This window comes from Stegodyphus dumicola, chromosome 9 (assembly GCF_044657685.1).
Source record: "Stegodyphus dumicola isolate Sdum_Otavi_A_Nest chromosome 9, ASM4465768v1".
NCBI lineage: Eukaryota > Metazoa > Arthropoda > Arachnida > Araneae > Eresidae > Stegodyphus > Stegodyphus dumicola.
The window spans coordinates 12,535,447-12,563,335 of record NC_140776.1 but is presented as its reverse complement, the minus strand read 5'-3'; the positions used below and the strand labels follow the sequence as shown (position 1 = coordinate 12,563,335).

The 27,889-nt window shown below is 32.7% G+C and overlaps 1 protein-coding gene across 2 annotated transcripts in view; it reads right to left on the bottom strand.

The window, feature by feature from the left end:
• caly (ubiquitin carboxyl-terminal hydrolase calypso) overlaps positions 1 to 27,889 on the bottom strand; it is a 90,333-nt gene that overhangs the window by 27,533 nt on the left and 34,911 nt on the right. For both annotated transcript variants that reach the window (XM_085823228.1, XM_085823229.1), the window contains 2 exons: positions 5,315 to 5,376; positions 3,502 to 3,644 (listed from right to left, as the gene is read on the bottom strand). In XM_085823228.1, the coding sequence (XP_085679354.1) occupies positions 3,502 to 3,644; positions 5,315 to 5,376 (205 nt within the window). The remainder of the gene's footprint in view (positions 1 to 3,501; positions 3,645 to 5,314; positions 5,377 to 27,889) is intronic.

The window sequence follows — 27,889 nt, the reverse complement described above, 5'->3', positions numbered from 1 at the left end:
GCTGCATGAAAATGTTTGTGTTTTGTTTTCAAAAGAATTGTTTTGTAATTATATATACATATATTTAGGAAAGGACATGAAAAACTATTATATATATATCAACCAATCAAGATTTAGCCATGACTTTCTGCAAACTTAATGCAACTAGGACGATACCCGTGAACCAACTCTGTATTAGGCACGAGGGCTGGTCATATCTGCTGAGACCTCCTTGAGAAAATTAAAACAAAGACTACACAGCATGTGCCTCAAATCCTCCAATCAGATTTATTAATCTGAATTCTCTCTTTTCCCTCAAGGCTGAACAGGACCACCAGGCACTTACGGGTCTCACAGACCACACAAAGGGGGGCTCACTACGGACACCATTTTGTCCGCTTGGCAATCAGACTGGTCGTTGATAATGCCCCCGCCAGTACTATGTGGCTGCCCGTCACCAGGGGACATTACCCGGAAAACTCAGACTGGCTAAGCTACCAGAGCCATCCAGTTCGAGGACTTACACAATCCCCCTTGGTCCGACCGTATAAACGATCCTCTCTTGGGTTCTGGAACCGCCAAGCTCAAAATACTTTTCCCCCAGAGTGCTACTGTCATGATGATACCAAGCCAGTGTATACACCCCAGGGGGTTTTATAGATATATATATTACATAAACTAATTCCACACTTTTATGTTCACAATGTAAATCTAAATTAAATGTCAGAAGTAATGAATTGGTCTCAAACAATGTCAATTTCTATTCGTTTTGCACAGAACAAAAGTACTGAAGAACATTATATATTATATATGTAAAACAAATTCCACACTTTTATATATGTAATGAATTCAAACAACAGTAACATCCATTAGTTTTGAGCATAACAAAATTATTGAAGAACATTCCTAAACTGATTACTTACTTTAAATTTGGTGATTGCAGAGCTTAATTTAACTATCAAGGGGGAAAATTACATTAAACATAAAATAACAGATTGTATGAGAAAAGGTAATTTTAATTATATTAAAGCAAAAATAAAAAGGAGAAACCACATTATTACTGATGAAAATTAGTTAAACTATAAAACGCTTCTACGGATTTATTTAATCCTTGACTAGCAATATAAGACACAAAGATCTACCAACAACTTTTTTTTTTTTTTTTTCCAGAACAAAAAAGAACTAATAAATAAAATTTCTTACAACTGAACTAGATAATAATGTATGAAACTAAGGACATAATTAAAGAGAGAAAAAAAGAAATATTCTCTTCTGAACTTAAGATTTCAAACATGAAATTACAACAAAAAAGCAAAGATAATTTTTATGACATTATAAAAAATATAGTGGGAATTAACAGAGCAGAAAATATAGTAGAAGTCAAATTTTAAACTTTATCAATTCATTTATTGTACTCTAATATGCATCTGATACTTGCATGCATAGATATTTTATCTTTCTGTGTTGCTTTCAAAGGTGTAAATGTCCTGTTTTATGTTTTCCATGTTAAGGCTACCTCTATTCCCCCTTTTTCAAAAATCATAGATACTCTTTACTTCTTTCGTCATTCACTTCTTTGCAAGTTCTATTAATTCTATTGTTAGCTGTTCAGGAAAACTGAATCTTTTTTCAATTATTTTCTTAACAGTAGACTAAGATATATGAATCAATAACAGAAACAATCAAAAGAGGACAGGATAGTTCTAAAATTTAAATATAAATTCAGCAGCTTGAAGAAATTTAAAAACTTTTCATCAACAGAATCTACTTTTTTACTTTCATTACAAGTTTATACATCTGAGCTAACTCCTAATAAATTAGAACTTCTATTATGTTTAGATTTTATAATCTTCCATACTATTGCTTTCATCTTTAAAATAAATACCAATCTAACAATTTCTTAAAAATTAGGATAATTAATTGATTAAGATTATAAGGAATTTGCAAATTCTGTTAAAATAACATCCTGTTTTATTTACATTATATTTAATGAACATTTTCAATTTTTGAATGTTTTTGTATATATTTGATAACACAAGTGACATAAAAAAATGTTATACTGCTAATGAATAAAATTTTTCTAAGCTTCAATTTGGTTGAAAAAATATACAACAGCTGATATATAACAGCTTCTCACACAACCAAGCAGCTTCCATTAATTCAAATCATTCAAAATAATTAATTAATTAAAGTACTGAAGCTAGCTAATTGGAAAGAAAAATGAAGCCTGAACTGCTTCTTGGATGCCAATTTTCACTTCTGCAGCTGAAAAGGAATATTCCACTTAACTTTCAAAACTAATGCTGGATTTTGTTGTTCATTAAAAGTTTAATACTATAAATTCCCTGCACAAAAAAAAGGGGGGGACAGTTCTATATCTCCCATTCTACCGGGTCGATTGAAAAAATTCAAATTGCATTTTTCATGTCTCAAAAACACGACTTAGGATATATATTACATTTTTATATACCATTGCTCTAATATAGGTATTCTGACACAAAATCGGATTTTTTCTGAAATGACTTTTTTTCCATATTTCAATTCTACAACTCAAATTATGCCAAACTGCCAGCTTCATAAAAATCCCACTAGTAGTTTTTAAAAAATGAGCTCTCAAAATTTTAGCTCCTCAATGTTAATTCAATTTGGTACATATTTATTAATATCTTTTTTTTATTACATTTACTTGATTTTTTCTTTCACAGTTTGAAATTTAGATTCATTCCAAATGCAATTCACCAATTTTTTATTATTTATTTTTAAAATTTGTATTTTAAAATAATTTTATAAAATTTTTGAAAAAAATTTAGAATTATAACCTGTAAAATTTTTACCATCATCTTAAAGTAGATGTATTTCTAAGCATACCTGCAAAAAATTACAGCGTTTTATTCAAAATTTCTGAAGATATATGTGAATTTATATACTGGCACATTTTGAAAATTGGCATACTTGTTGAAAGCGATAATAACAGCTAATGTGGTTTATGCACTTTGTTAAAATTAATTTAAAGTAGGAAATAAATGTAAAAAGGGAAAGGAGAATATGTTGCCATAAATTAAGAAGTTTGCTAGGGGGGGAATTAAATGCACATGCATATAGAACCTCCCCCCCCCCAAAAAAAAAAAGTTGGTGGTGGCTTTGAGGTCCTGATTTTAGGTCATTCCGGATACTAGACATTCGAATCTCATTATGACATTTTAATAATTGTTCTTGGTGCTTATAAAATGAACCTATAACTTAAATAATCATAACATAGAATTGAAAGATATAATATATAGAAGCTCTGATCATTTTAGATAATCTTTCACTTGAACCATACTGTAAAGACTAAAATTAAAAAATAAACACTTCTTGTAATAATCAAAAATCATGTAAGAATGATGTATGAAGTTTCTTCGTCATATATTCTTCTGCTCTGATTTCCCAGATTTTTTTAAATACATTGTCATTTACTTCAAACTATGATTAGAATATTATTCTAGTAATCATAAGACTTCAAAAAAATGAAAAAATTTGTACCATGATCAATAGGATAAGGTTTTAGACCATCCAATTCAAATAATCGGCCACCAATAGGAACATAACTGACAAAATGGAAAGCTTCAACTGTGCGTCCTGTTGAAATGACATGAGATTTCTCGTGCAGATGTCTAGGCTCTGGCCTAAATTTGATTAAATAATTTTACTTAAATAATATGATCATAAAATGTCTTCTGTGAGAAAATACATATCAGGATCAGTATTTCAGCTAAAATATCTAGATTTAATTTATAAAGAAAAAGGACAGTTAAGTTAAAAGTGAAAGGAAAAGCATAGATCACAGTCGTTACTAAGAAGTCAAAATTCAAACCAACAATGCTCAGGCCTTTTGGATTTAAGACAGGGAAGAAAAAAATTTGATAGACACAAGGAACTCGTACAAAGTTGCTGGAAAAATAAAATATACATGAAATATTATTTAAATACCTTTTATTCTTTTATACAAAATACCTGTTTGAGTAAAATGTATAAAACAATAAAATGAAAAATTTTTAATAGTAAAAAATAAATGAAATCAGCACTTAGTACAAGTCATTTTTGTTCTATAAAATTATGTAACATGACCTAACAGCATTCTATTATATCTCTAACTTTATTTTTATTGGACATGGGGACTATAATACTGATTCTTAACAAATTAACTTTAAAATTAGGCAAGTAACAGAAATAATGATCAGGATATGTTGTAGAACAGAACTTGTAATTAGTCTCCCTTATAAGAGCCTTAAAATAACTACATGAAATTACTCAAAGCACAGACAAATCTAATATGAAGAATAAAGATATTTAAATTGCAGTTAACAATGAAGGCACACAATTGTAAAAATTTTGATATTATATAAACTAATGCTATTTTAAATATATGATTTTAATTTTTGTTATTCTGTTTGAAATTATTAGATATTTTAGTTTCTTAGAACTTGTCCACTTAGAAGTTGAGAAAGGAAGTGAAGAAGTAGTGTACTTTCAGTAAAGTTGAGAAAGGGCTCACTAAATTATCTTTAAATGAAAAACATGAAACTTGTGTCTTCTAAAGTAACTAACCAAACTCATCTATAAATAATTTCAAAATTGCTGCATTGCACATTTATTGCTAACCACCACAACATTTTTTCCACAGTTTTATTTAAATTTTTAGAATTAGTTTATATATTGCTTTGCTAAATAGTATCTGACTACAGATACAGTGCTTTAGACCTGATCCAAATGTAACAGGAGGAAATTTTAGTAACATTAGTTAGACAAATTTAAATCACTTCCAAGGAAAAAAAAATTTAAGTCAGTCTAAGTTAAGTCTTGAAGATTCTTTTTAACTTTAAATCACTACTATAAAATACCCCTTCTCTACAGGAAAAATTTCACAATAATTTTAAATAAACATGAATATAAATAAATAAAACAAAAAAAATTTTTTTTGGACCCTGATTTAAGGCATTCACTTTGATTTTGAATTCACTAAGATTTTTAGAAATGGATTTCAGAAATTTCGCTTTTGCATATATGCATTTTTTTTTTTTTTTTTTTTTTTAAGAACTTAACGTGCAAGACTCACTTTGAAATTACAAGAGGTGATCACTATTTAGTACGCTTAGAAGAATTTTATTTTTTTAGAAATAAATATTGCAATTCATATTAAAGTAACCAATATACACATAAAAAAAAACTGCAAGCCATATAGTAATACATGTTTTCACCCACTTATCTGTGGTATCTTGGAAAGTGATGGATTGCTAAAAATAAAACTAAAATATTTAATATATTAAGATAATTATAAGATTACAGCAGCACTTACTTAGCATGACTATTATGAGCTCGAGCAAGTTCAGGGGTATTTCCTATTGCATAGCCTTTATTCTATAAAAAAGTCAAAACTACTTTAGAAACACTTTAAAAATACATAAAAAACATAAATACAGATAAAATATTCAACTATTCCTTTTTTGTGAAGAATAAAAGTTTTTTCTGTAAAAAATATTTATTTTATTTATTTTTACAAGAAATTTTGTGAATGATATGATGATAAAAGCAGTTACAGATTTTCATTTCCTTAACTACATATTCTAGGCATATACTTCCAATTATGAAGTCTATTTAATTAAAGTACAGAATTTAATGAAAAGCAGTTTCAAAAAATTACAATTTAAGGGTAGAGTAGACTTTAAGGTACCCCTTTGTAAAGATCGTGACTTGTGAAGATCGTGACTTAAAGAGAACGTGAAATATAAATAATAGGACAATAACTTGCATTTTACGGTGTGGCAACAAGAAGAGGATTCGAAAGATTTTTATTTATATATTTTGTTTAGAGTGTTTAGGATTTTGAATATTTTAATAGTTGTAAGAGTTTTAACTGCAGTAGTTAAGAGTTTAAAATTTTGATAGTTTAGAGCTGCAGTATTTATTTATTTATTTATTTTTTTTGGTTCTGTTTTAAAATTTAAATAAAAGTATTTTGTTTATTCTGAAAAATTAGCTTTATTCTTCCTACAAGATTCAATATTCATTATATTGAAATAAGGAAAGGATCTTTACTGGTGCAGCCGGTAGGATCAGGATTTCCCCGCATATAATTACGAACCAAAATAACTCAGGTGAGAGCTCAATTTACCTTGTTAACGTAAAATAATTAATTAAGATTATGAAAAGTTAATTATTGTTTCCGTCATGGAATATTAGTTTATTTACTTGTCAAAGTAATGAATACGCCAGTGTTCAAATGTAATTTCGTTTGACTCGCCAGAGTAAGTGAACAACACATTAAGTATTGATTCCACTGATTGATTTTCGCGCCGAATAAAGTTAAATTCATTGTGAATTATATTTAAATAGAAAATAAAAGAGAAAAAAAAAATTTTTTTTTTTTTAAAAACTAAGAGTCTATTGGCTGAATAAAATCGAGACATGGCTTTTATGGGACGTGGGAAAAAAAGAGGATTTGCTAGTTTTAGCTGCTGAATTAGAAATTCAAGTAGATCCAAGTATGAAAATCGTGGCGATAAAAAATGAAATAATTCAAAGTGATACATATGATGAAGCATTTGCTAAAGAAGTGTTTTTAACGATTATTGAAGAGAGGAAAAGAAACAGAAGAAGAGAGGAAAGAACAGCGAAGAAAGGAGAAAGAAGAGATTGAGGAACAGCGAAGAAAGGAAAAAGAAGAGATTGAGGAACAGCGAAGAAAGGAAAAAGAAGAATTAGAAGCACAGCAGAAAAGAGAGCAAATGGAGTTTGAATTGAGGAAACTCGAAATTGAATCTCGTGTTCGACTAACACAAACTCCACCAACAAATGAAAATGGGCATCATAATTTTGATTTAATTAAGCTTATTCCCAAATTCAATTTAAGACACGATGATATTGTGATTTATTTATCCTTATTTGAAAGACAAGCTAAAAGGACAAAGATTGATCCTAAAGATTGGGTTTCATGTTTATTGACTTTAATGCCATCTGAAATCATTCAATTAATTAGTAGGGAATCTGAAGAAAATTTTGAAGATTATGAGTACATTAAGGCCATTTTATTGAAGAGATTTAAATTAAATCCTGAAAGCTTTAGAAAAAAATTTGTGATGGACCAAAAGAGTGCTGAAAAATCATGGAGAGATTTTTGCTACGAAATTACAAGTTATTTTGAAGAATGGATCAATGGTCTTGAAATCACAAATTTTGCCGCGTTAAAAGACTTGATTATTACTGACCAAATTAAGAAAAGAGTACCCTATGAAGTAAGAGACCATCTTCTTGACGACTGGGCGAAGTTCGTTTCTCCAACCAAATTAGCTGATAAACTTGACGAATATGACAGTGTTCGTAATATCTCAAAACGGACTGGTGGTAATCCATCAGCAGACAGAACTAATAAAAAATGGCAACCTCGTTCTCCACTTCCAGAAAGAGCTTTCAGAAATAAATCGCTGTCCGCTGAAAACACGCCAAAAGTGTACCCATCCCGTAAGAGTGACGAACCACGAAAGCCTAGTTTCAAACTAACTTGCTATAATTGTGGAAAAGAAGGTCATACATCTAAGTTATGTACCAAAAATCGGATACCAAGAAGTGCTTCTGCAAGAGCACAAAACAACTTAATACAAACACAAGCACCCCTTACAGAAAAAAAAAAAAGAAAAAAAAAAAAAAAAAAACAGAAGTGCTAACTGCCAAGATCTCTATTCCTGTCTCAAAATCAGTGGACGTGTCTAGAAACATAGATGAATTAAAACTTGTCAAAGTTAAATGTGGAGATATTATTTTAAATGGAATCGTTGACACGGGAGCACAAATCTCAGTAGTCCGTGAGAAATTGGTTGACAACATACCTTGCGAAGGAGAAAGTAAAATAGAGATATCTTCTGCTTTTGGTGAAAACGAAATTACTCCACTAAAGATTTTCCAGATGAAAATTACGATGATTTTCACGGTAGAGTGTCCATTACATGTGCTGTTTCAAAAAAGCTAGTTACCGATTTGCTATTGAGTTCTTCAGCTTATGAAACACTCTGTGGGAATATCGAACTGTTTAACTGTGATCGTTATTGGGATGCATCCCCCTTAGAGTACAAAGAGACAGATGATAAACCGTTACCAGTTGAAGAAAATACTACAAATTTGGCTGTTGTTAATCAGCTTTCCCAAGAAAACATAGAGTCTGGGAAAACAACGAATAGAGTAAAGACTAGAATTCAAGACACATCAAGAACAAGACGAAACTCTGAAAAAATGCTTTGAATGGGCAAATAAAAATCAAAATTCATATACTTTCGATGATGGCATATTACTTCATTCCGAATATATCTGTGGTGAAAATATTAAGCAAGTTGTGTTACCTTTAGAAAAAAGAAGGGAAGTCCTAAGAATGGCACATGAAATCCCTCTTGCCGGCCACCTCGGTGAGAAAAAGACAATTCAACGAATCAAGTACTCATTCTTTTGGCCTACTATTAAGCAAGATGTTAAAAAATTCTGTGGAAGTTGTAATGAACTGCCTTTACAGAAATGGAGAAAACAGAAATGATAGAAGATAAAATTGTTGAACAGGAAGCACAGAAGGAAGAAATTATAACAGGAGAAACTAAGAGGGTAGAAACAGAAGATGAACTCAAAGAGGAAAAGTTAATTGACAGCAAAATAACAGATGTAGAAATTATTCCACCTGAAAGTAAAAACGAATTTATGGGTGAGACTGAAATCCCAGTTGAAAAAGAAACTGTCAATGAAAGTGAAACTCAAGTGAAGCCAATAACCAAAACAGAAAATACAGATGATGCTGAAACTGCAGCTGAAAAAGAAATAATTGCAGATGACAATAAAACTCAAGTAAATCTTGATTATGAGAACATAGAAGAGAAAGAATATATTGCTGAAATTGGAAACAAGAAGGAAAAAGTAGATGATAAAAAGAATGACTTAATAATCCATAAGGAAAGTATGAAAGCTGACTTAGTAACTGAAAATGAAAATGTAAATCACACAGAAGCTGCAGATCTTGAAACTGAAAATAAACTTGCAGATAACAGTGAACTATTACAATTTACTGAAAAAGAAATTCTGGATGATAACAGAAACAAAAAGTACAATAAGGACAGCATAGATACTGTTGAACTGGGAGATGAAAAAGAAAGTGTGGATTATACAACAAAAGTTGAAACTGAAAAGGAAAATGTCATCCACGATGAAACTGAAAACCACAGAAACCTTTCAAGTTCAAGGGTGAAAACATGGAAGATTGAACAGAAAGTTATTCGGATAACAGCGAAGAACTGGAAGACGAGAAAGAAACGGAACGAATTGCTGAATTAATAGAAGAGCCCGAGCCTGAGGTAGACGATCTACATGTTGATGAAGAATTATTAGAAAAAGCAGGAAAAAAAAAAAAAAATTGCTGAGATTTTTTTTTTTTTAGTTTATAGGACTTTCACTAAGCACAGAAATCCCATATTTGAAGAAATTGATAAAGCTGAAACAATTGATGAATGGTATGAGCTACTCGACAAAGCCATTGGAAAGATAGAAGAGAAGAAAGATGATAAGGAACAACAGCTACTAGGATTGCCTACCATAGGTGAGAATGATAATGAAGATAAACCATTTACAAAAGAAATGCCCATAGCATTTTTCAGCAAGAAATTAACGCCCTGTCAAGAACGATGGTCAACCATCGAACGAGAAGCATTTTGTGTCATCGAAGCCTTAAAAAATTTGACACATGGATTTTCGGTGCCAAAGTGCAGATTGTGTCTGATCACAATCCCCTCACCTACTTGACCCAAAGCGCCCCTCATGGTGCTAAACTGTCTCGTTGGGCCTTAGCGTTACAACGGTATAACATGACTGTGACATACCGCAAAGGAAGTTCACATGGGAATGCTGATGCTTTGTCAAGGTTAGCTGTTAACTCTTTCTCTCTCAATGAACTCTGAGCAACATTGTCTCTACAGTGACGAATGTGCTTCTTGTGGGGGGACTTGTAAAGATCGTGACTTGTAAAGATCATGACTTGTGAAGATCGTGACTTAAAGAGAACGTGAAATATAAATAATAGGACAATAACTTGCATTTTACGGTGTGGCAACAAGAAGAGGATTCGAAAGATTTTTATTTATATATTTTGTTTAGAGTGTTTAGGATTTTGAATATTTTAATAGTTGTAAGAGTTTTAACTGCAGTAGTTAAGAGTTTAAAATTTTGATAGTTTAGAGCTGCAGTATTTATTTATTTATTTTTTTTTTTTGGTTCTGTTTTAAAATTTAAATAAAAGTATTTTGTTTATTCTGAAAAATTAGCTTTATTCTTCCTACAAGATTCAATATTCATTATATTGAAATAAGGAAAGGATCTTTACTGGTGCAGCCGGTAGGATCGGGATTTCCCCGCATATAATTACGAACCAAAATAACTCAGGTGAGAGCTCAATTTACCTTGTTAACATAAAATAATTAATTAAGATTATGAAAAGTTAATTATTGTTTCCGTCATGGAATATTAGTTTATTTACTTGTCAAAGTAATGAATACGCCAGTGTTCAAATGTAATTTCGTTTGACTCGCCAGAGTAAGTGAACAACACATTAAGTATTGATTCCACTGATTGATTTTCGTGCCGAATAAAATTAAATTCATTGTGAATTATATTTAAATAGAAAATAAAAGAGAAAAAAAAAATTTTTTTTTTTTAAAAAACTAAGAGTCTATTGGCTGAATAAAATCGAGACATGGCTTTTATGGGACGTGGGAAAAAAAGAGGATTTGCTAGTTTTAGCTGCTGAATTAGAAATTCAAGTAGATCCAAGTATGAAAATCGTGGCGATAAAAAATGAAATAATTCAAAGTGATACATATGATGAAGCATTTGCTAAAGAAGTGTTTTTAACGATTATTGAAGAGAGGAAAAGAAACAGAAGAAGAGAGGAAAGAACAGCGAAGAAAGGAGAAAGAAGAGATTGAGGAACAGCGAAGAAAGGAAAAAGAAGAGATTGAGGAACAGCGAAGAAAGGAAAAAGAAGAATTAGAAGCACAGCAGAAAAGAGAGCAAATGGAGTTTGAATTGAGGAAACTCGAAATTGAATCTCGTGTTCGACTAACACAAACTCCACCAACAAATGAAAATGGGCATCATAATTTTGATTTAATTAAGCTTATTCCCAAATTCAATTTAAGACACGATGATATTGTGATTTATTTATCCTTATTCGAAAGACAAGCTAAAAGGACAAAGATTGATCCTAAAGATTGGGTTTCATGTTTATTGACTTTAATGCCATCTGAAATCATTCAATTAATTAGTAGGGAATCTGAAGAAAATTTTGAAGATTATGAGTACATTAAGGCCATTTTATTGAAGAGATTTAAATTAAATCCTGAAAGCTTTAGAAAAAAATTTGTGATGCACCAAAAGAGTGCTGAAAAATCATGGAGAGATTTTTGCTACGAAATTACAAGTTATTTTGAAGAATGGATCAATGGTCTTGAAATCACAAATTTTGCCGCGTTAAAAGACTTGATTATTACTGACCAAATTAAGAAAAGAGTACCCTATGAAGTAAGAGACCATCTTCTTGACGACTGGGCGAAGTTCGTTTCTCCAACCAAATTAGCTGATAAACTTGACGAATATGACAGTGTTCGTAATATCTCAAAACGGACTGGTGGTAATCCATCAGCAGACAGAACTAATAAAAAATGGCAACCTCGTTCTCCACTTCCAGAAAGAGCTTTCAGAAATAAATCGCTGTCCGCTGAAAACACGCCAAAAGTGTACCCATCCCGTAAGAGTGACGAACCACGAAAGCCTAGTTTCAAACTAACTTGCTATAATTGTGGAAAAGAAGGTCATACATCTAAGTTATGTACCAAAAATCGGATACCAAGAAGTGCTTCTGCAAGAGCACAAAACAACTTAATACAAACACAAGCACCCCTTACAGAAAAAAAAAAAAAAAAAAAAAAAAAAAAAAAAAAACAGAAGTGCTAACTGCCAAGATCTCTATTCCTGTCTCAAAATCAGTGGACGTGTCTAGAAACATAGATGAATTAAAACTTGTCAAAGTTAAATGTGGAGATATTATTTTAAATGGAATCGTTGACACGGGAGCACAAATCTCAGTAGTCCGTGAGAAATTGGTTGACAACATACCTTGCGAAGGAGAAAGTAAAATAGAGATATCTTCTGCTTTTGGTGAAAACGAAATTACTCCACTAAAGATTTTCCAGATGAAAATTACGATGATTTTCACGGTAGAGTGTCCATTACATGTGCTGTTTCAAAAAAGCTAGTTACCGATTTGCTATTGAGTTCTTCAGCTTATGAAACACTCTGTGGGAATATCGAACTGTTTAACTGTGATCGTTATTGGGATGCATCCCCCTTAGAGTACAAAGAGACAGATGATAAACCGTTACCAGTTGAAGAAAATACTACAAATTTGGCTGTTGTTAATCAGCTTTCCCAAGAAAACATAGAGTCTGGGAAAACAACGAATAGAGTAAAGACTAGAATTCAAGACACATCAAGAACAAGACGAAACTCTGAAAAAATGCTTTGAATGGGCAAATAAAAATCAAAATTCATATACTTTCGATGATGGCATATTACTTCATTCCGAATATATCTGTGGTGAAAATATTAAGCAAGTTGTGTTACCTTTAGAAAAAAGAAGGGAAGTCCTAAGAATGGCACATGAAATCCCTCTTGCCGGCCACCTCGGTGAGAAAAAGACAATTCAACGAATCAAGTACTCATTCTTTTGGCCTACTATTAAGCAAGATGTTAAAAAATTCTGTGGAAGTTGTAATGAACTGCCTTTACAGAAATGGAGAAAACAGAAATGATAGAAGATAAAATTGTTGAACAGGAAGCACAGAAGGAAGAAATTATAACAGGAGAAACTAAGAGGGTAGAAACAGAAGATGAACTCAAAGAGGAAAAGTTAATTGACAGCAAAATAACAGATGTAGAAATTATTCCACCTGAAAGTAAAAACGAATTTATGGGTGAGACTGAAATCCCAGTTGAAAAAGAAACTGTCAATGAAAGTGAAACTCAAGTGAAGCCAATAACCAAAACAGAAAATACAGATGATGCTGAAACTGCAGCTGAAAAAGAAATAATTGCAGATGACAATAAAACTCAAGTAAATCTTGATTATGAGAACATAGAAGAGAAAGAATATATTGCTGAAATTGGAAACAAGAAGGAAAAAGTAGATGATAAAAAGAATGACTTAATAATCCATAAGGAAAGTATGAAAGCTGACTTAGTAACTGAAAATGAAAATGTAAATCACACAGAAGCTGCAGATCTTGAAACTGAAAATAAACTTGCAGATAACAGTGAACTATTACAATTTACTGAAAAAGAAATTCTGGATGATAACAGAAACAAAAAGTACAATAAGGACAGCATAGATACTGTTGAACTGGGAGATGAAAAAGAAAGTGTGGATTATACAACAAAAGTTGAAACTGAAAAGGAAAATGTCATCCACGATGAAACTGAAAACCACAGAAACCTTTCAAGTTCAAGGGTGAAAACATGGAAGATTGAACAGAAAGTTATTCGGATAACAGCGAAGAACTGGAAGACGAGAAAGAAACGGAACGAATTGCTGAATTAATAGAAGAGCCCGAGCCTGAGGTAGACGATCTACATGTTGATGAAGAATTATTAGAAAAAGCAGGAAAAAAAAAAAAAAATTGCTGAGATTTTTTTTTTTTTAGTTTATAGGACTTTCACTAAGCACAGAAATCCCATATTTGAAGAAATTGATAAAGCTGAAACAATTGATGAATGGTATGAGCTACTCGACAAAGCCATTGGAAAGATAGAAGAGAAGAAAGATGATAAGGAACAACAGCTACTAGGATTGCCTACCATAGGTGAGAATGATAATGAAGATAAACCATTTACAAAAGAAATGCCCATAGCATTTTTCAGCAAGAAATTAACGCCCTGTCAAGAACGATGGTCAACCATCGAACGAGAAGCATTTTGTGTCATCGAAGCCTTAAAAAATTTGACACATGGATTTTCGGTGCCAAAGTGCAGATTGTGTCTGATCACAATCCCCTCACCTACTTGACCCAAAGCGCCCCTCATGGTGCTAAACTGTCTCGTTGGGCCTTAGCGTTACAACGGTATAACATGACTGTGACATACCGCAAAGGAAGTTCACATGGGAATGCTGATGCTTTGTCAAGGTTAGCTGTTAACTCTTTCTCTCTCAATGAACTCTGAGCAACATTGTCTCTACAGTGACGAATGTGCTTCTTGTGGGGGGACTTGTAAAGATCGTGACTTGTAAAGATCATGACTTGTGAAGATCGTGACTTAAAGAGAACGTGAAATATAAATAATAGGACAATAACTTGCATTTTACGGTGTGGCAACAAGAAGAGGATTCGAAAGATTTTTATTTATATATTTTGTTTAGAGTGTTTAGGATTTTGAATATTTTAATAGTTGTAAGAGTTTTAACTGCAGTAGTTAAGAGTTTAAAATTTTGATAGTTTAGAGCTGCAGTATTTATTTATTAATTTTTTTTTTTGGTTCTGTTTTAAAATTTAAATAAAAGTATTTTGTTTATTCTGAAAAATTAGCTTTATTCTTCCTACAAGATTCAATATTCATTATATTGAAATAAGGAAAGGATCTTTACTGGTGCAGCCGGTAGGATCGGGATTTCCCCGCATATAATTACGAACCAAAATAACTCAGGTGAGAGCTCAATTTACCTTGTTAACGTAAAATAATTAATTAAGATTATGAAAAGTTAATTATTGTTTCCGTCATGGAATATTAGTTTATTTACTTGTCAAAGTAATGAATACGCCAGTGTTCAAATGTAATTTCGTTTGACTCGCCAGAGTAAGTGAACAACACATTAAGTATTGATTCCACTGATTGATTTTCGCGCCGAATAAAATTAAATTCATTGTGAATTATATTTAAATAGAAAATAAAAGAGAAAAAAAAAATTTTTTTTTTTTTAAAAACTAAGAGTCTATTGGCTGAATAAAATCGAGACATGGCTTTTATGGGACGTGGGAAAAAAAGAGGATTTGCTAGTTTTAGCTGCTGAATTAGAAATTCAAGTAGATCCAAGTATGAAAATCGTGGCGATAAAAAATGAAATAATTCAAAGTGATACATATGATGAAGCATTTGCTAAAGAAGTGTTTTTAACGATTATTGAAGAGAGGAAAAGAAACAGAAGAAGAGAGGAAAGAACAGCGAAGAAAGGAGAAAGAAGAGATTGAGGAACAGCGAAGAAAGGAAAAAGAAGAGATTGAGGAACAGCGAAGAAAGGAAAAAGAAGAATTAGAAGCACAGCAGAAAAGAGAGCAAATGGAGTTTGAATTGAGGAAACTCGAAATTGAATCTCGTGTTCGACTAACACAAACTCCACCAACAAATGAAAATGGGCATCATAATTTTGATTTAATTAAGCTTATTCCCAAATTCAATTTAAGACACGATGATATTGTGATTTATTTATCCTTATTCGAAAGACAAGCTAAAAGGACAAAGATTGATCCTAAAGATTGGGTTTCATGTTTATTGACTTTAATGCCATCTGAAATCATTCAATTAATTAGTAGGGAATCTGAAGAAAATTTTGAAGATTATGAGTACATTAAGGCCATTTTATTGAAGAGATTTAAATTAAATCCTGAAAGCTTTAGAAAAAAATTTGTGATGCACCAAAAGAGTGCTGAAAAATCATGGAGAGATTTTTGCTACGAAATTACAAGTTATTTTGAAGAATGGATCAATGGTCTTGAAATCACAAATTTTGCCGCGTTAAAAGACTTGATTATTACTGACCAAATTAAGAAAAGAGTACCCTATGAAGTAAGAGACCATCTTCTTGACGACTGGGCGAAGTTCGTTTCTCCAACCAAATTAGCTGATAAACTTGACGAATATGACAGTGTTCGTAATATCTCAAAACGGACTGGTGGTAATCCATCAGCAGACAGAACTAATAAAAAATGGCAACCTCGTTCTCCACTTCCAGAAAGAGCTTTCAGAAATAAATCGCTGTCCGCTGAAAACACGCCAAAAGTGTACCCATCCCGTAAGAGTGACGAACCACGAAAGCCTAGTTTCAAACTAACTTGCTATAATTGTGGAAAAGAAGGTCATACATCTAAGTTATGTACCAAAAATCGGATACCAAGAAGTGCTTCTGCAAGAGCACAAAACAACTTAATACAAACACAAGCACCCCTTACAGAAAAAAAAAAAAAAAAAAAAAAAAAAAAAAAAAACAGAAGTGCTAACTGCCAAGATCTCTATTCCTGTCTCAAAATCAGTGGACGTGTCTAGAAACATAGATGAATTAAAACTTGTCAAAGTTAAATGTGGAGATATTATTTTAAATGGAATCGTTGACACGGGAGCACAAATCTCAGTAGTCCGTGAGAAATTGGTTGACAACATACCTTGCGAAGGAGAAAGTAAAATAGAGATATCTTCTGCTTTTGGTGAAAACGAAATTACTCCACTAAAGATTTTCCAGATGAAAATTACGATGATTTTCACGGTAGAGTGTCCATTACATGTGCTGTTTCAAAAAAGCTAGTTACCGATTTGCTATTGAGTTCTTCAGCTTATGAAACACTCTGTGGGAATATCGAACTGTTTAACTGTGATCGTTATTGGGATGCATCCCCCTTAGAGTACAAAGAGACAGATGATAAACCGTTACCAGTTGAAGAAAATACTACAAATTTGGCTGTTGTTAATCAGCTTTCCCAAGAAAACATAGAGTCTGGGAAAACAACGAATAGAGTAAAGACTAGAATTCAAGACACATCAAGAACAAGACGAAACTCTGAAAAAATGCTTTGAATGGGCAAATAAAAATCAAAATTCATATACTTTCGATGATGGCATATTACTTCATTCCGAATATATCTGTGGTGAAAATATTAAGCAAGTTGTGTTACCTTTAGAAAAAAGAAGGGAAGTCCTAAGAATGGCACATGAAATCCCTCTTGCCGGCCACCTCGGTGAGAAAAAGACAATTCAACGAATCAAGTACTCATTCTTTTGGCCTACTATTAAGCAAGATGTTAAAAAATTCTGTGGAAGTTGTAATGAACTGCCTTTACAGAAATGGAGAAAACAGAAATGATAGAAGATAAAATTGTTGAACAGGAAGCACAGAAGGAAGAAATTATAACAGGAGAAACTAAGAGGGTAGAAACAGAAGATGAACTCAAAGAGGAAAAGTTAATTGACAGCAAAATAACAGATGTAGAAATTATTCCACCTGAAAGTAAAAACGAATTTATGGGTGAGACTGAAATCCCAGTTGAAAAAGAAACTGTCAATGAAAGTGAAACTCAAGTGAAGCCAATAACCAAAACAGAAAATACAGATGATGCTGAAACTGCAGCTGAAAAAGAAATAATTGCAGATGACAATAAAACTCAAGTAAATCTTGATTATGAGAACATAGAAGAGAAAGAATATATTGCTGAAATTGGAAACAAGAAGGAAAAAGTAGATGATAAAAAGAATGACTTAATAATCCATAAGGAAAGTATGAAAGCTGACTTAGTAACTGAAAATGAAAATGTAAATCACACAGAAGCTGCAGATCTTGAAACTGAAAATAAACTTGCAGATAACAGTGAACTATTACAATTTACTGAAAAAGAAATTCTGGATGATAACAGAAACAAAAAGTACAATAAGGACAGCATAGATACTGTTGAACTGGGAGATGAAAAAGAAAGTGTGGATTATACAACAAAAGTTGAAACTGAAAAGGAAAATGTCATCCACGATGAAACTGAAAACCACAGAAACCTTTCAAGTTCAAGGGTGAAAACATGGAAGATTGAACAGAAAGTTATTCGGATAACAGCGAAGAACTGGAAGACGAGAAAGAAACGGAACGAATTGCTGAATTAATAGAAGAGCCCGAGCCTGAGGTAGACGATCTACATGTTGATGAAGAATTATTAGAAAAAGCAGGAAAAAAAAAAAAAAAATTGCTGAGATTTTTTTTTTTTTAGTTTATAGGACTTTCACTAAGCACAGAAATCCCATATTTGAAGAAATTGATAAAGCTGAAACAATTGATGAATGGTATGAGCTACTCGACAAAGCCATTGGAAAGATAGAAGAGAAGAAAGATGATAAGGAACAACAGCTACTAGGATTGCCTACCATAGGTGAGAATGATAATGAAGATAAACCATTTACAAAAGAAATGCCCATAGCATTTTTCAGCAAGAAATTAACGCCCTGTCAAGAACGATGGTCAACCATCGAACGAGAAGCATTTTGTGTCATCGAAGCCTTAAAAAATTTGACACATGGATTTTCGGTGCCAAAGTGCAGATTGTGTCTGATCACAATCCCCTCACCTACTTGACCCAAAGCGCCCCTCATGGTGCTAAACTGTCTCGTTGGGCCTTAGCGTTACAACGGTATAACATGACTGTGACATACCGCAAAGGAAGTTCACATGGGAATGCTGATGCTTTGTCAAGGTTAGCTGTTAACTCTTTCTCTCTCAATGAACTCTGAGCAACATTGTCTCTACAGTGACGAATGTGCTTCTTGTGGGGGGACTTGTAAAGATTGTGACTTGTAAAGATCATGACTTGTGAAGATCGTGACTTAAAGAGAACGTGAAATATAAATAATAGGACAATAACTTGCATTTTACGGTGTGGCAACAAGAAGAGGATTCGAAAGATTTTTATTTATATATTTTGTTTAGAGTGTTTAGGATTTTGAATATTTTAATAGTTGTAAGAGTTTTAACTGCAGTAGTTAAGAGTTTAAAATTTTGATAGTTTAGAGCTGCAGTATTTATTTATTTATTTATTTTTTTTGGTTCTGTTTTAAAATTTAAATAAAAGTATTTTTTTATTCTGAAAAATTAGCTTTATTCTTCCTACAAGATTCAATATTCATTATATTGAAATAAGGAAAGGATCTTTACTGGTGCAGCCGGTAGGATCGGGATTTCCCCGCATATAATTACGAACCAAAATAACTCAGGTGAGAGCTCAATTTACCTTGTTAACGTAAAATAATTAATTAAGATTATGAAAAGTTAATTATTGTTTCCGTCATGGAATATTAGTTTATTTACTTGTCAAAGTAATGAATACGCCAGTGTTCAAATGTAATTTCGTTTGACTCGCCAGAGTAAGTGAACAACACATTAAGTATTGATTCCACTGATTGATTTTCGCGCCGAATAAAATTAAATTCATTGTGAATTATATTTAAATAGAAAATAAAAGAGAAAAAAAAAATTTTTTTTTTTTTAAAAACTAAGAGTCTATTGGCTGAATAAAATCGAGACATGGCTTTTATGGGACGTGGGAAAAAAAGAGGATTTGCTAGTTTTAGCTGCTGAATTAGAAATTCAAGTAGATCCAAGTATGAAAATCGTGGCGATAAAAAATGAAATAATTCAAAGTGATACATATGATGAAGCATTTGCTAAAGAAGTGTTTTTAACGATTATTGAAGAGAGGAAAAGAAACAGAAGAAGAGAGGAAAGAACAGCGAAGAAAGGAGAAAGAAGAGATTGAGGAACAGCGAAGAAAGGAAAAAGAAGAGATTGAGGAACAGCGAAGAAAGGAAAAAGAAGAATTAGAAGCACAGCAGAAAAGAGAGCAAATGGAGTTTGAATTGAGGAAACTCGAAATTGAATCTCGTGTTCGACTAACACAAACTCCACCAACAAATGAAAATGGGCATCATAATTTTGATTTAATTAAGCTTATTCCCAAATTCAATTTAAGACACGATGATATTGTGATTTATTTATCCTTATTTGAAAGACAAGCTAAAAGGACAAAGATTGATCCTAAAGATTGGGTTTCATGTTTATTGACTTTAATGCCATCTGAAATCATTCAATTAATTAGTAGAGAATCTGAAGAAAATTTTGAAGATTATGAGTACATTAAGGCCATTTTATTGAAGAGATTTAAATTAAATCCTGAAAGCTTTAGAAAAAAATTTGTGATGGACCAAAAGAGTGCTGAAAAATCATGGAGAGATTTTTGCTACGAAATTACAAGTTATTTTGAAGAATGGATCAATGGTCTTGAAATCACAAATTTTGCCGCGTTAAAAGACTTGATTATTACTGACCAAATTAAGAAAAGAGTACCCTATGAAGTAAGAGACCATCTTCTTGACGACTGGGCGAAGTTCGTTTCTCCAACCAAATTAGCTGATAAACTTGACGAATATGACAGTGTTCGTAATATCTCAAAACGGACTGGTGGTAATCCATCAGCAGACAGAACTAATAAAAAATGGCAACCTCGTTCTCCACTTCCAGAAAGAGCTTTCAGAAATAAATCGCTGTCCGCTGAAAACACGCCAAAAGTGTACCCATCCCGTAAGAGTGACGAACCACGAAAGCCTAGTTTCAAACTAACTTGCTATAATTGTGGAAAAGAAGGTCATACATCTAAGTTATGTACCAAAAATCGGATACCAAGAAGTGCTTCTGCAAGAGCACAAAACAACTTAATACAAACACAAGCACCCCTTACAGAAAAAAAAAAAAGAAAAAAAAAAAAAAAAAACAGAAGTGCTAACTGCCAAGATCTCTATTCCTGTCTCAAAATCAGTGGACGTGTCTAGAAACATAGATGAATTAAAACTTGTCAAAGTTAAATGTGGAGATATTATTTTAAATGGAATCGTTGACACGGGAGCACAAATCTCAGTAGTCCGTGAGAAATTGGTTGACAACATACCTTGCGAAGGAGAAAGTAAAATAGAGATATCTTCTGCTTTTGGTGAAAACGAAATTACTCCACTAAAGATTTTCCAGATGAAAATTACGATGATTTTCACGGTAGAGTGTCCATTACATGTGCTGTTTCAAAAAAGCTAGTTACCGATTTGCTATTGAGTTCTTCAGCTTATGAAACACTCTGTGGGAATATCGAACTGTTTAACTGTGATCGTTATTGGGATGCATCCCCCTTAGAGTACAAAGAGACAGATGATAAACCGTTACCAGTTGAAGAAAATACTACAAATTTGGCTGTTGTTAATCAGCTTTCCCAAGAAAACATAGAGTCTGGGAAAACAACGAATAGAGTAAAGACTAGAATTCAAGACACATCAAGAACAAGACGAAACTCTGAAAAAATGCTTTGAATGGGCAAATAAAAATCAAAATTCATATACTTTCGATGATGGCATATTACTTCATTCCGAATATATCTGTGGTGAAAATATTAAGCAAGTTGTGTTACCTTTAGAAAAAAGAAGGGAAGTCCTAAGAATGGCACATGAAATCCCTCTTGCCGGCCACCTCGGTGAGAAAAAGACAATTCAACGAATCAAGTACTCATTCTTTTGGCCTACTATTAAGCAAGATGTTAAAAAATTCTGTGGAAGTTGTAATGAACTGCCTTTACAGAAATGGAGAAAACAGAAATGATAGAAGATAAAATTGTTGAACAGGAAGCACAGAAGGAAGAAATTATAACAGGAGAAACTAAGAGGGTAGAAACAGAAGATGAACTCAAAGAGGAAAAGTTAATTGACAGCAAAATAACAGATGTAGAAATTATTCCACCTGAAAGTAAAAACGAATTTATGGGTGAGACTGAAATCCCAGTTGAAAAAGAAACTGTCAATGAAAGTGAAACTCAAGTGAAGCCAATAACCAAAACAGAAAATACAGATGATGCTGAAACTGCAGCTGAAAAAGAAATAATTGCAGATGACAATAAAACTCAAGTAAATCTTGATTATGAGAACATAGAAGAGAAAGAATATATTGCTGAAATTGGAAACAAGAAGGAAAAAGTAGATGATAAAAAGAATGACTTAATAATCCATAAGGAAAGTATGAAAGCTGACTTAGTAACTGAAAATGAAAATGTAAATCACACAGAAGCTGCAGATCTTGAAACTGAAAATAAACTTGCAGATAACAGTGAACTATTACAATTTACTGAAAAAGAAATTCTGGATGATAACAGAAACAAAAAGTACAATAAGGACAGCATAGATACTGTTGAACTGGGAGATGAAAAAGAAAGTGTGGATTATACAACAAAAGTTGAAACTGAAAAGGAAAATGTCATCCACGATGAAACTGAAAACCACAGAAACCTTTCAAGTTCAAGGGTGAAAACATGGAAGATTGAACAGAAAGTTATTCGGATAACAGCGAAGAACTGGAAGACGAGAAAGAAACGGAACGAATTGCTGAATTAATAGAAGAGCCCGAGCCTGAGGTAGACGATCTACATGTTGATGAAGAATTATTAGAAAAAGCAGGAAAAAAAAAAAAAAATTGCTGAGATTTTTTTTTTTTTAGTTTATAGGACTTTCACTAAGCACAGAAATCCCATATTTGAAGAAATTGATAAAGCTGAAACAATTGATGAATGGTATGAGCTACTCGACAAAGCCATTGGAAAGATAGAAGAGAAGAAAGATGATAAGGAACAACAGCTACTAGGATTGCCTACCATAGGTGAGAATGATAATGAAGATAAACCATTTACAAAAGAAATGCCCATAGCATTTTTCAGCAAGAAATTAACGCCCTGTCAAGAACGATGGTCAACCATCGAACGAGAAGCATTTTGTGTCATCGAAGCCTTAAAAAATTTGACACATGGATTTTCGGTGCCAAAGTGCAGATTGTGTCTGATCACAATCCCCTCACCTACTTGACCCAAAGCGCCCCTCATGGTGCTAAACTGTCTCGTTGGGCCTTAGCGTTACAACGGTATAACATGACTGTGACATACCGCAAAGGAAGTTCACATGGGAATGCTGATGCTTTGTCAAGGTTAGCTGTTAACTCTTTCTCTCTCAATGAACTCTGAGCAACATTGTCTCTACAGTGACGAATGTGCTTCTTGTGGGGGGACTTGTAAAGATCGTGACTTGTAAAGATCATGACTTGTGAAGATCGTGACTTAAAGAGAACGTGAAATATAAATAATAGGACAATAACTTGCATTTTACGGTGTGGCAACAAGAAGAGGATTCGAAAGATTTTTATTTATATATTTTGTTTAGAGTGTTTAGGATTTTGAATATTTTAATAGTTGTAAGAGTTTTAACTGCAGTAGTTAAGAGTTTAAAATTTTGATAGTTTAGAGCTGCAGTATTTATTTATTAATTTTTTTTTTTGGTTCTGTTTTAAAATTTAAATAAAAGTATTTTGTTTATTCTGAAAAATTAGCTTTATTCTTCCTACAAGATTCAATATTCATTATATTGAAATAAGGAAAGGATCTTTACTGGTGCAGCCGGTAGGATCGGGATTTCCCCGCATATAATTACGAACCAAAATAACTCAGGTGAGAGCTCAATTTACCTTGTTAACGTAAAATAATTAATTAAGATTATGAAAAGTTAATTATTGTTTCCGTCATGGAATATTAGTTTATTTACTTGTCAAAGTAATGAATACGCCAGTGTTCAAATGTAATTTCGTTTGACTCGCCAGAGTAAGTGAACAACACATTAAGTATTGATTCCACTGATTGATTTTCGCGCCGAATAAAATTAAATTCATTGTGAATTATATTTAAATAGAAAATAAAAGAGAAAAAAAAAATTTTTTTTTTTTTAAAAACTAAGAGTCTATTGGCTGAATAAAATCGAGACATGGCTTTTATGGGACGTGGGAAAAAAAGAGGATTTGCTAGTTTTAGCTGCTGAATTAGAAATTCAAGTAGATCCAAGTATGAAAATCGTGGCGATAAAAAATGAAATAATTCAAAGTGATACATATGATGAAGCATTTGCTAAAGAAGTGTTTTTAACGATTATTGAAGAGAGGAAAAGAAACAGAAGAAGAGAGGAAAGAACAGCGAAGAAAGGAGAAAGAAGAGATTGAGGAACAGCGAAGAAAGGAAAAAGAAGAGATTGAGGAACAGCGAAGAAAGGAAAAAGAAGAATTAGAAGCACAGCAGAAAAGAGAGCAAATGGAGTTTGAATTGAGGAAACTCGAAATTGAATCTCGTGTTCGACTAACACAAACTCCACCAACAAATGAAAATGGGCATCATAATTTTGATTTAATTAAGCTTATTCCCAAATTCAATTTAAGACACGATGATATTGTGATTTATTTATCCTTATTTGAAAGACAAGCTAAAAGGACAAAGATTGATCCTAAAGATTGGGTTTCATGTTTATTGACTTTAATGCCATCTGAAATCATTCAATTAATTAGTAGGGAATCTGAAGAAAATTTTGAAGATTATGAGTACATTAAGGCCATTTTATTGAAGAGATTTAAATTAAATCCTGAAAGCTTTAGAAAAAAATTTGTGATGCACCAAAAGAGTGCTGAAAAATCATGGAGAGATTTTTGCTACGAAATTACAAGTTATTTTGAAGAATGGATCAATGGTCTTGAAATCACAAATTTTGCCGCGTTAAAAGACTTGATTATTACTGACCAAATTAAGAAAAGAGTACCCTATGAAGTAAGAGACCATCTTCTTGACGACTGGGCGAAGTTCGTTTCTCCAACCAAATTAGCTGATAAACTTGACGAATATGACAGTGTTCGTAATATCTCAAAACGGACTGGTGGTAATCCATCAGCAGACAGAACTAATAAAAAATGGCAACCTCGTTCTCCACTTCCAGAAAGAGCTTTCAGAAATAAATCGCTGTCCGCTGAAAACACGCCAAAAGTGTACCCATCCCGTAAGAGTGACGAACCACGAAAGCCTAGTTTCAAACTAACTTGCTATAATTGTGGAAAAGAAGGTCATACATCTAAGTTATGTACCAAAAATCGGATACCAAGAAGTGCTTCTGCAAGAGCACAAAACAACTTAATACAAACACAAGCACCCCTTACAGAAAAAAAAAAAAAAAAAAAAAAAAAAAAAAAACAGAAGTGCTAACTGCCAAGATCTCTATTCCTGTCTCAAAATCAGTGGACGTGTCTAGAAACATAGATGAATTAAAACTTGTCAAAGTTAAATGTGGAGATATTATTTTAAATGGAATCGTTGACACGGGAGCACAAATCTCAGTAGTCCGTGAGAAATTGGTTGACAACATACCTTGCGAAGGAGAAAGTAAAATAGAGATATCTTCTGCTTTTGGTGAAAACGAAATTACTCCACTAAAGATTTTCCAGATGAAAATTACGATGATTTTCACGGTAGAGTGTCCATTACATGTGCTGTTTCAAAAAAGCTAGTTACCGATTTGCTATTGAGTTCTTCAGCTTATGAAACACTCTGTGGGAATATCGAACTGTTTAACTGTGATCGTTATTGGGATGCATCCCCCTTAGAGTACAAAGAGACAGATGATAAACCGTTACCAGTTGAAGAAAATACTACAAATTTGGCTGTTGTTAATCAGCTTTCCCAAGAAAACATAGAGTCTGGGAAAACAACGAATAGAGTAAAGACTAGAATTCAAGACACATCAAGAACAAGACGAAACTCTGAAAAAATGCTTTGAATGGGCAAATAAAAATCAAAATTCATATACTTTCGATGATGGCATATTACTTCATTCCGAATATATCTGTGGTGAAAATATTAAGCAAGTTGTGTTACCTTTAGAAAAAAGAAGGGAAGTCCTAAGAATGGCACATGAAATCCCTCTTGCCGGCCACCTCGGTGAGAAAAAGACAATTCAACGAATCAAGTACTCATTCTTTTGGCCTACTATTAAGCAAGATGTTAAAAAATTCTGTGGAAGTTGTAATGAACTGCCTTTACAGAAATGGAGAAAACAGAAATGATAGAAGATAAAATTGTTGAACAGGAAGCACAGAAGGAAGAAATTATAACAGGAGAAACTAAGAGGGTAGAAACAGAAGATGAACTCAAAGAGGAAAAGTTAATTGACAGCAAAATAACAGATGTAGAAATTATTCCACCTGAAAGTAAAAACGAATTTATGGGTGAGACTGAAATCCCAGTTGAAAAAGAAACTGTCAATGAAAGTGAAACTCAAGTGAAGCCAATAACCAAAACAGAAAATACAGATGATGCTGAAACTGCAGCTGAAAAAGAAATAATTGCAGATGACAATAAAACTCAAGTAAATCTTGATTATGAGAACATAGAAGAGAAAGAATATATTGCTGAAATTGGAAACAAGAAGGAAAAAGTAGATGATAAAAAGAATGACTTAATAATCCATAAGGAAAGTATGAAAGCTGACTTAGTAACTGAAAATGAAAATGTAAATCACACAGAAGCTGCAGATCTTGAAACTGAAAATAAACTTGCAGATAACAGTGAACTATTACAATTTACTGAAAAAGAAATTCTGGATGATAACAGAAACAAAAAGTACAATAAGGACAGCATAGATACTGTTGAACTGGGAGATGAAAAAGAAAGTGTGGATTATACAACAAAAGTTGAAACTGAAAAGGAAAATGTCATCCACGATGAAACTGAAAACCACAGAAACCTTTCAAGTTCAAGGGTGAAAACATGGAAGATTGAACAGAAAGTTATTCGGATAACAGCGAAGAACTGGAAGACGAGAAAGAAACGGAACGAATTGCTGAATTAATAGAAGAGCCCGAGCCTGAGGTAGACGATCTACATGTTGATGAAGAATTATTAGAAAAAGCAGGAAAAAAAAAAAAAAAATTGCTGAGATTTTTTTTTTTTTAGTTTATAGGACTTTCACTAAGCACAGAAATCCCATATTTGAAGAAATTGATAAAGCTGAAACAATTGATGAATGGTATGAGCTACTCGACAAAGCCATTGGAAAGATAGAAGAGAAGAAAGATGATAAGGAACAACAGCTACTAGGATTGCCTACCATAGGTGAGAATGATAATGAAGATAAACCATTTACAAAAGAAATGCCCATAGCATTTTTCAGCAAGAAATTAACGCCCTGTCAAGAACGATGGTCAACCATCGAACGAGAAGCATTTTGTGTCATCGAAGCCTTAAAAAATTTGACACATGGATTTTCGGTGTCAAAGTGCAGATTGTGTCTGATCACAATCCCCTCACCTACTTGACCCAAAGCGCCCCTCATGGTGCTAAACTGTCTCGTTGGGCCTTAGCGTTACAACGGTATAACATGACTGTGACATACCGCAAAGGAAGTTCACATGGGAATGCTGATGCTTTGTCAAGGTTAGCTGTTAACTCTTTCTCTCTCAATGAACTCTGAGCAACATTGTCTCTACAGTGACGAATGTGCTTCTTGTGGGGGGACTTGTAAAGATCGTGACTTGTAAAGATCATGACTTGTGAAGATCGTGACTTAAAGAGAACGTGAAATATAAATAATAGGACAATAACTTGCATTTTACGGTGTGGCAACAAGAAGAGGATTCGAAAGATTTTTATTTATATATTTTGTTTAGAGTGTTTAGGATTTTGAATATTTTAATAGTTGTAACAGTTTTAACTGCAGTAGTTAAGAGTTTAAAATTTTGATAGTTTAGAGCTGCAGTATTTATTTTTTTTGGTTCTGTTTTAAAATTTAAATAAAAGTATTTTGTTTATTCTGAAAAATTAGCTTTATTCTTCCTACAAGATTCAATATTCATTATATTGAAATAAGGAAAGGATCTTTACTCCCTTGTATTATGGCGAAGTTGTTGTTTGATTTATCGCCAAGTTGTTGTTTCATTTATGGTAGCCTGTGTAGTCGAATGCTATGGAAACCCTATTGCGACGTAATCGGGTGCATGATTCTGGGAAAATTTGAATCATGGGATGTTTTGTAAGTGTTTTTGTGGTGTGTGTTAAAACCATTTAGATGGATTTGAATGGGTTTGTAGGAAGAAACGTTCAGATGGTCACTATGTGAAGCGTTCGATCAGAAAGATTACCTGGTTTGAAAAAAGTCATTCGAGTATGATTGATATTTTGAT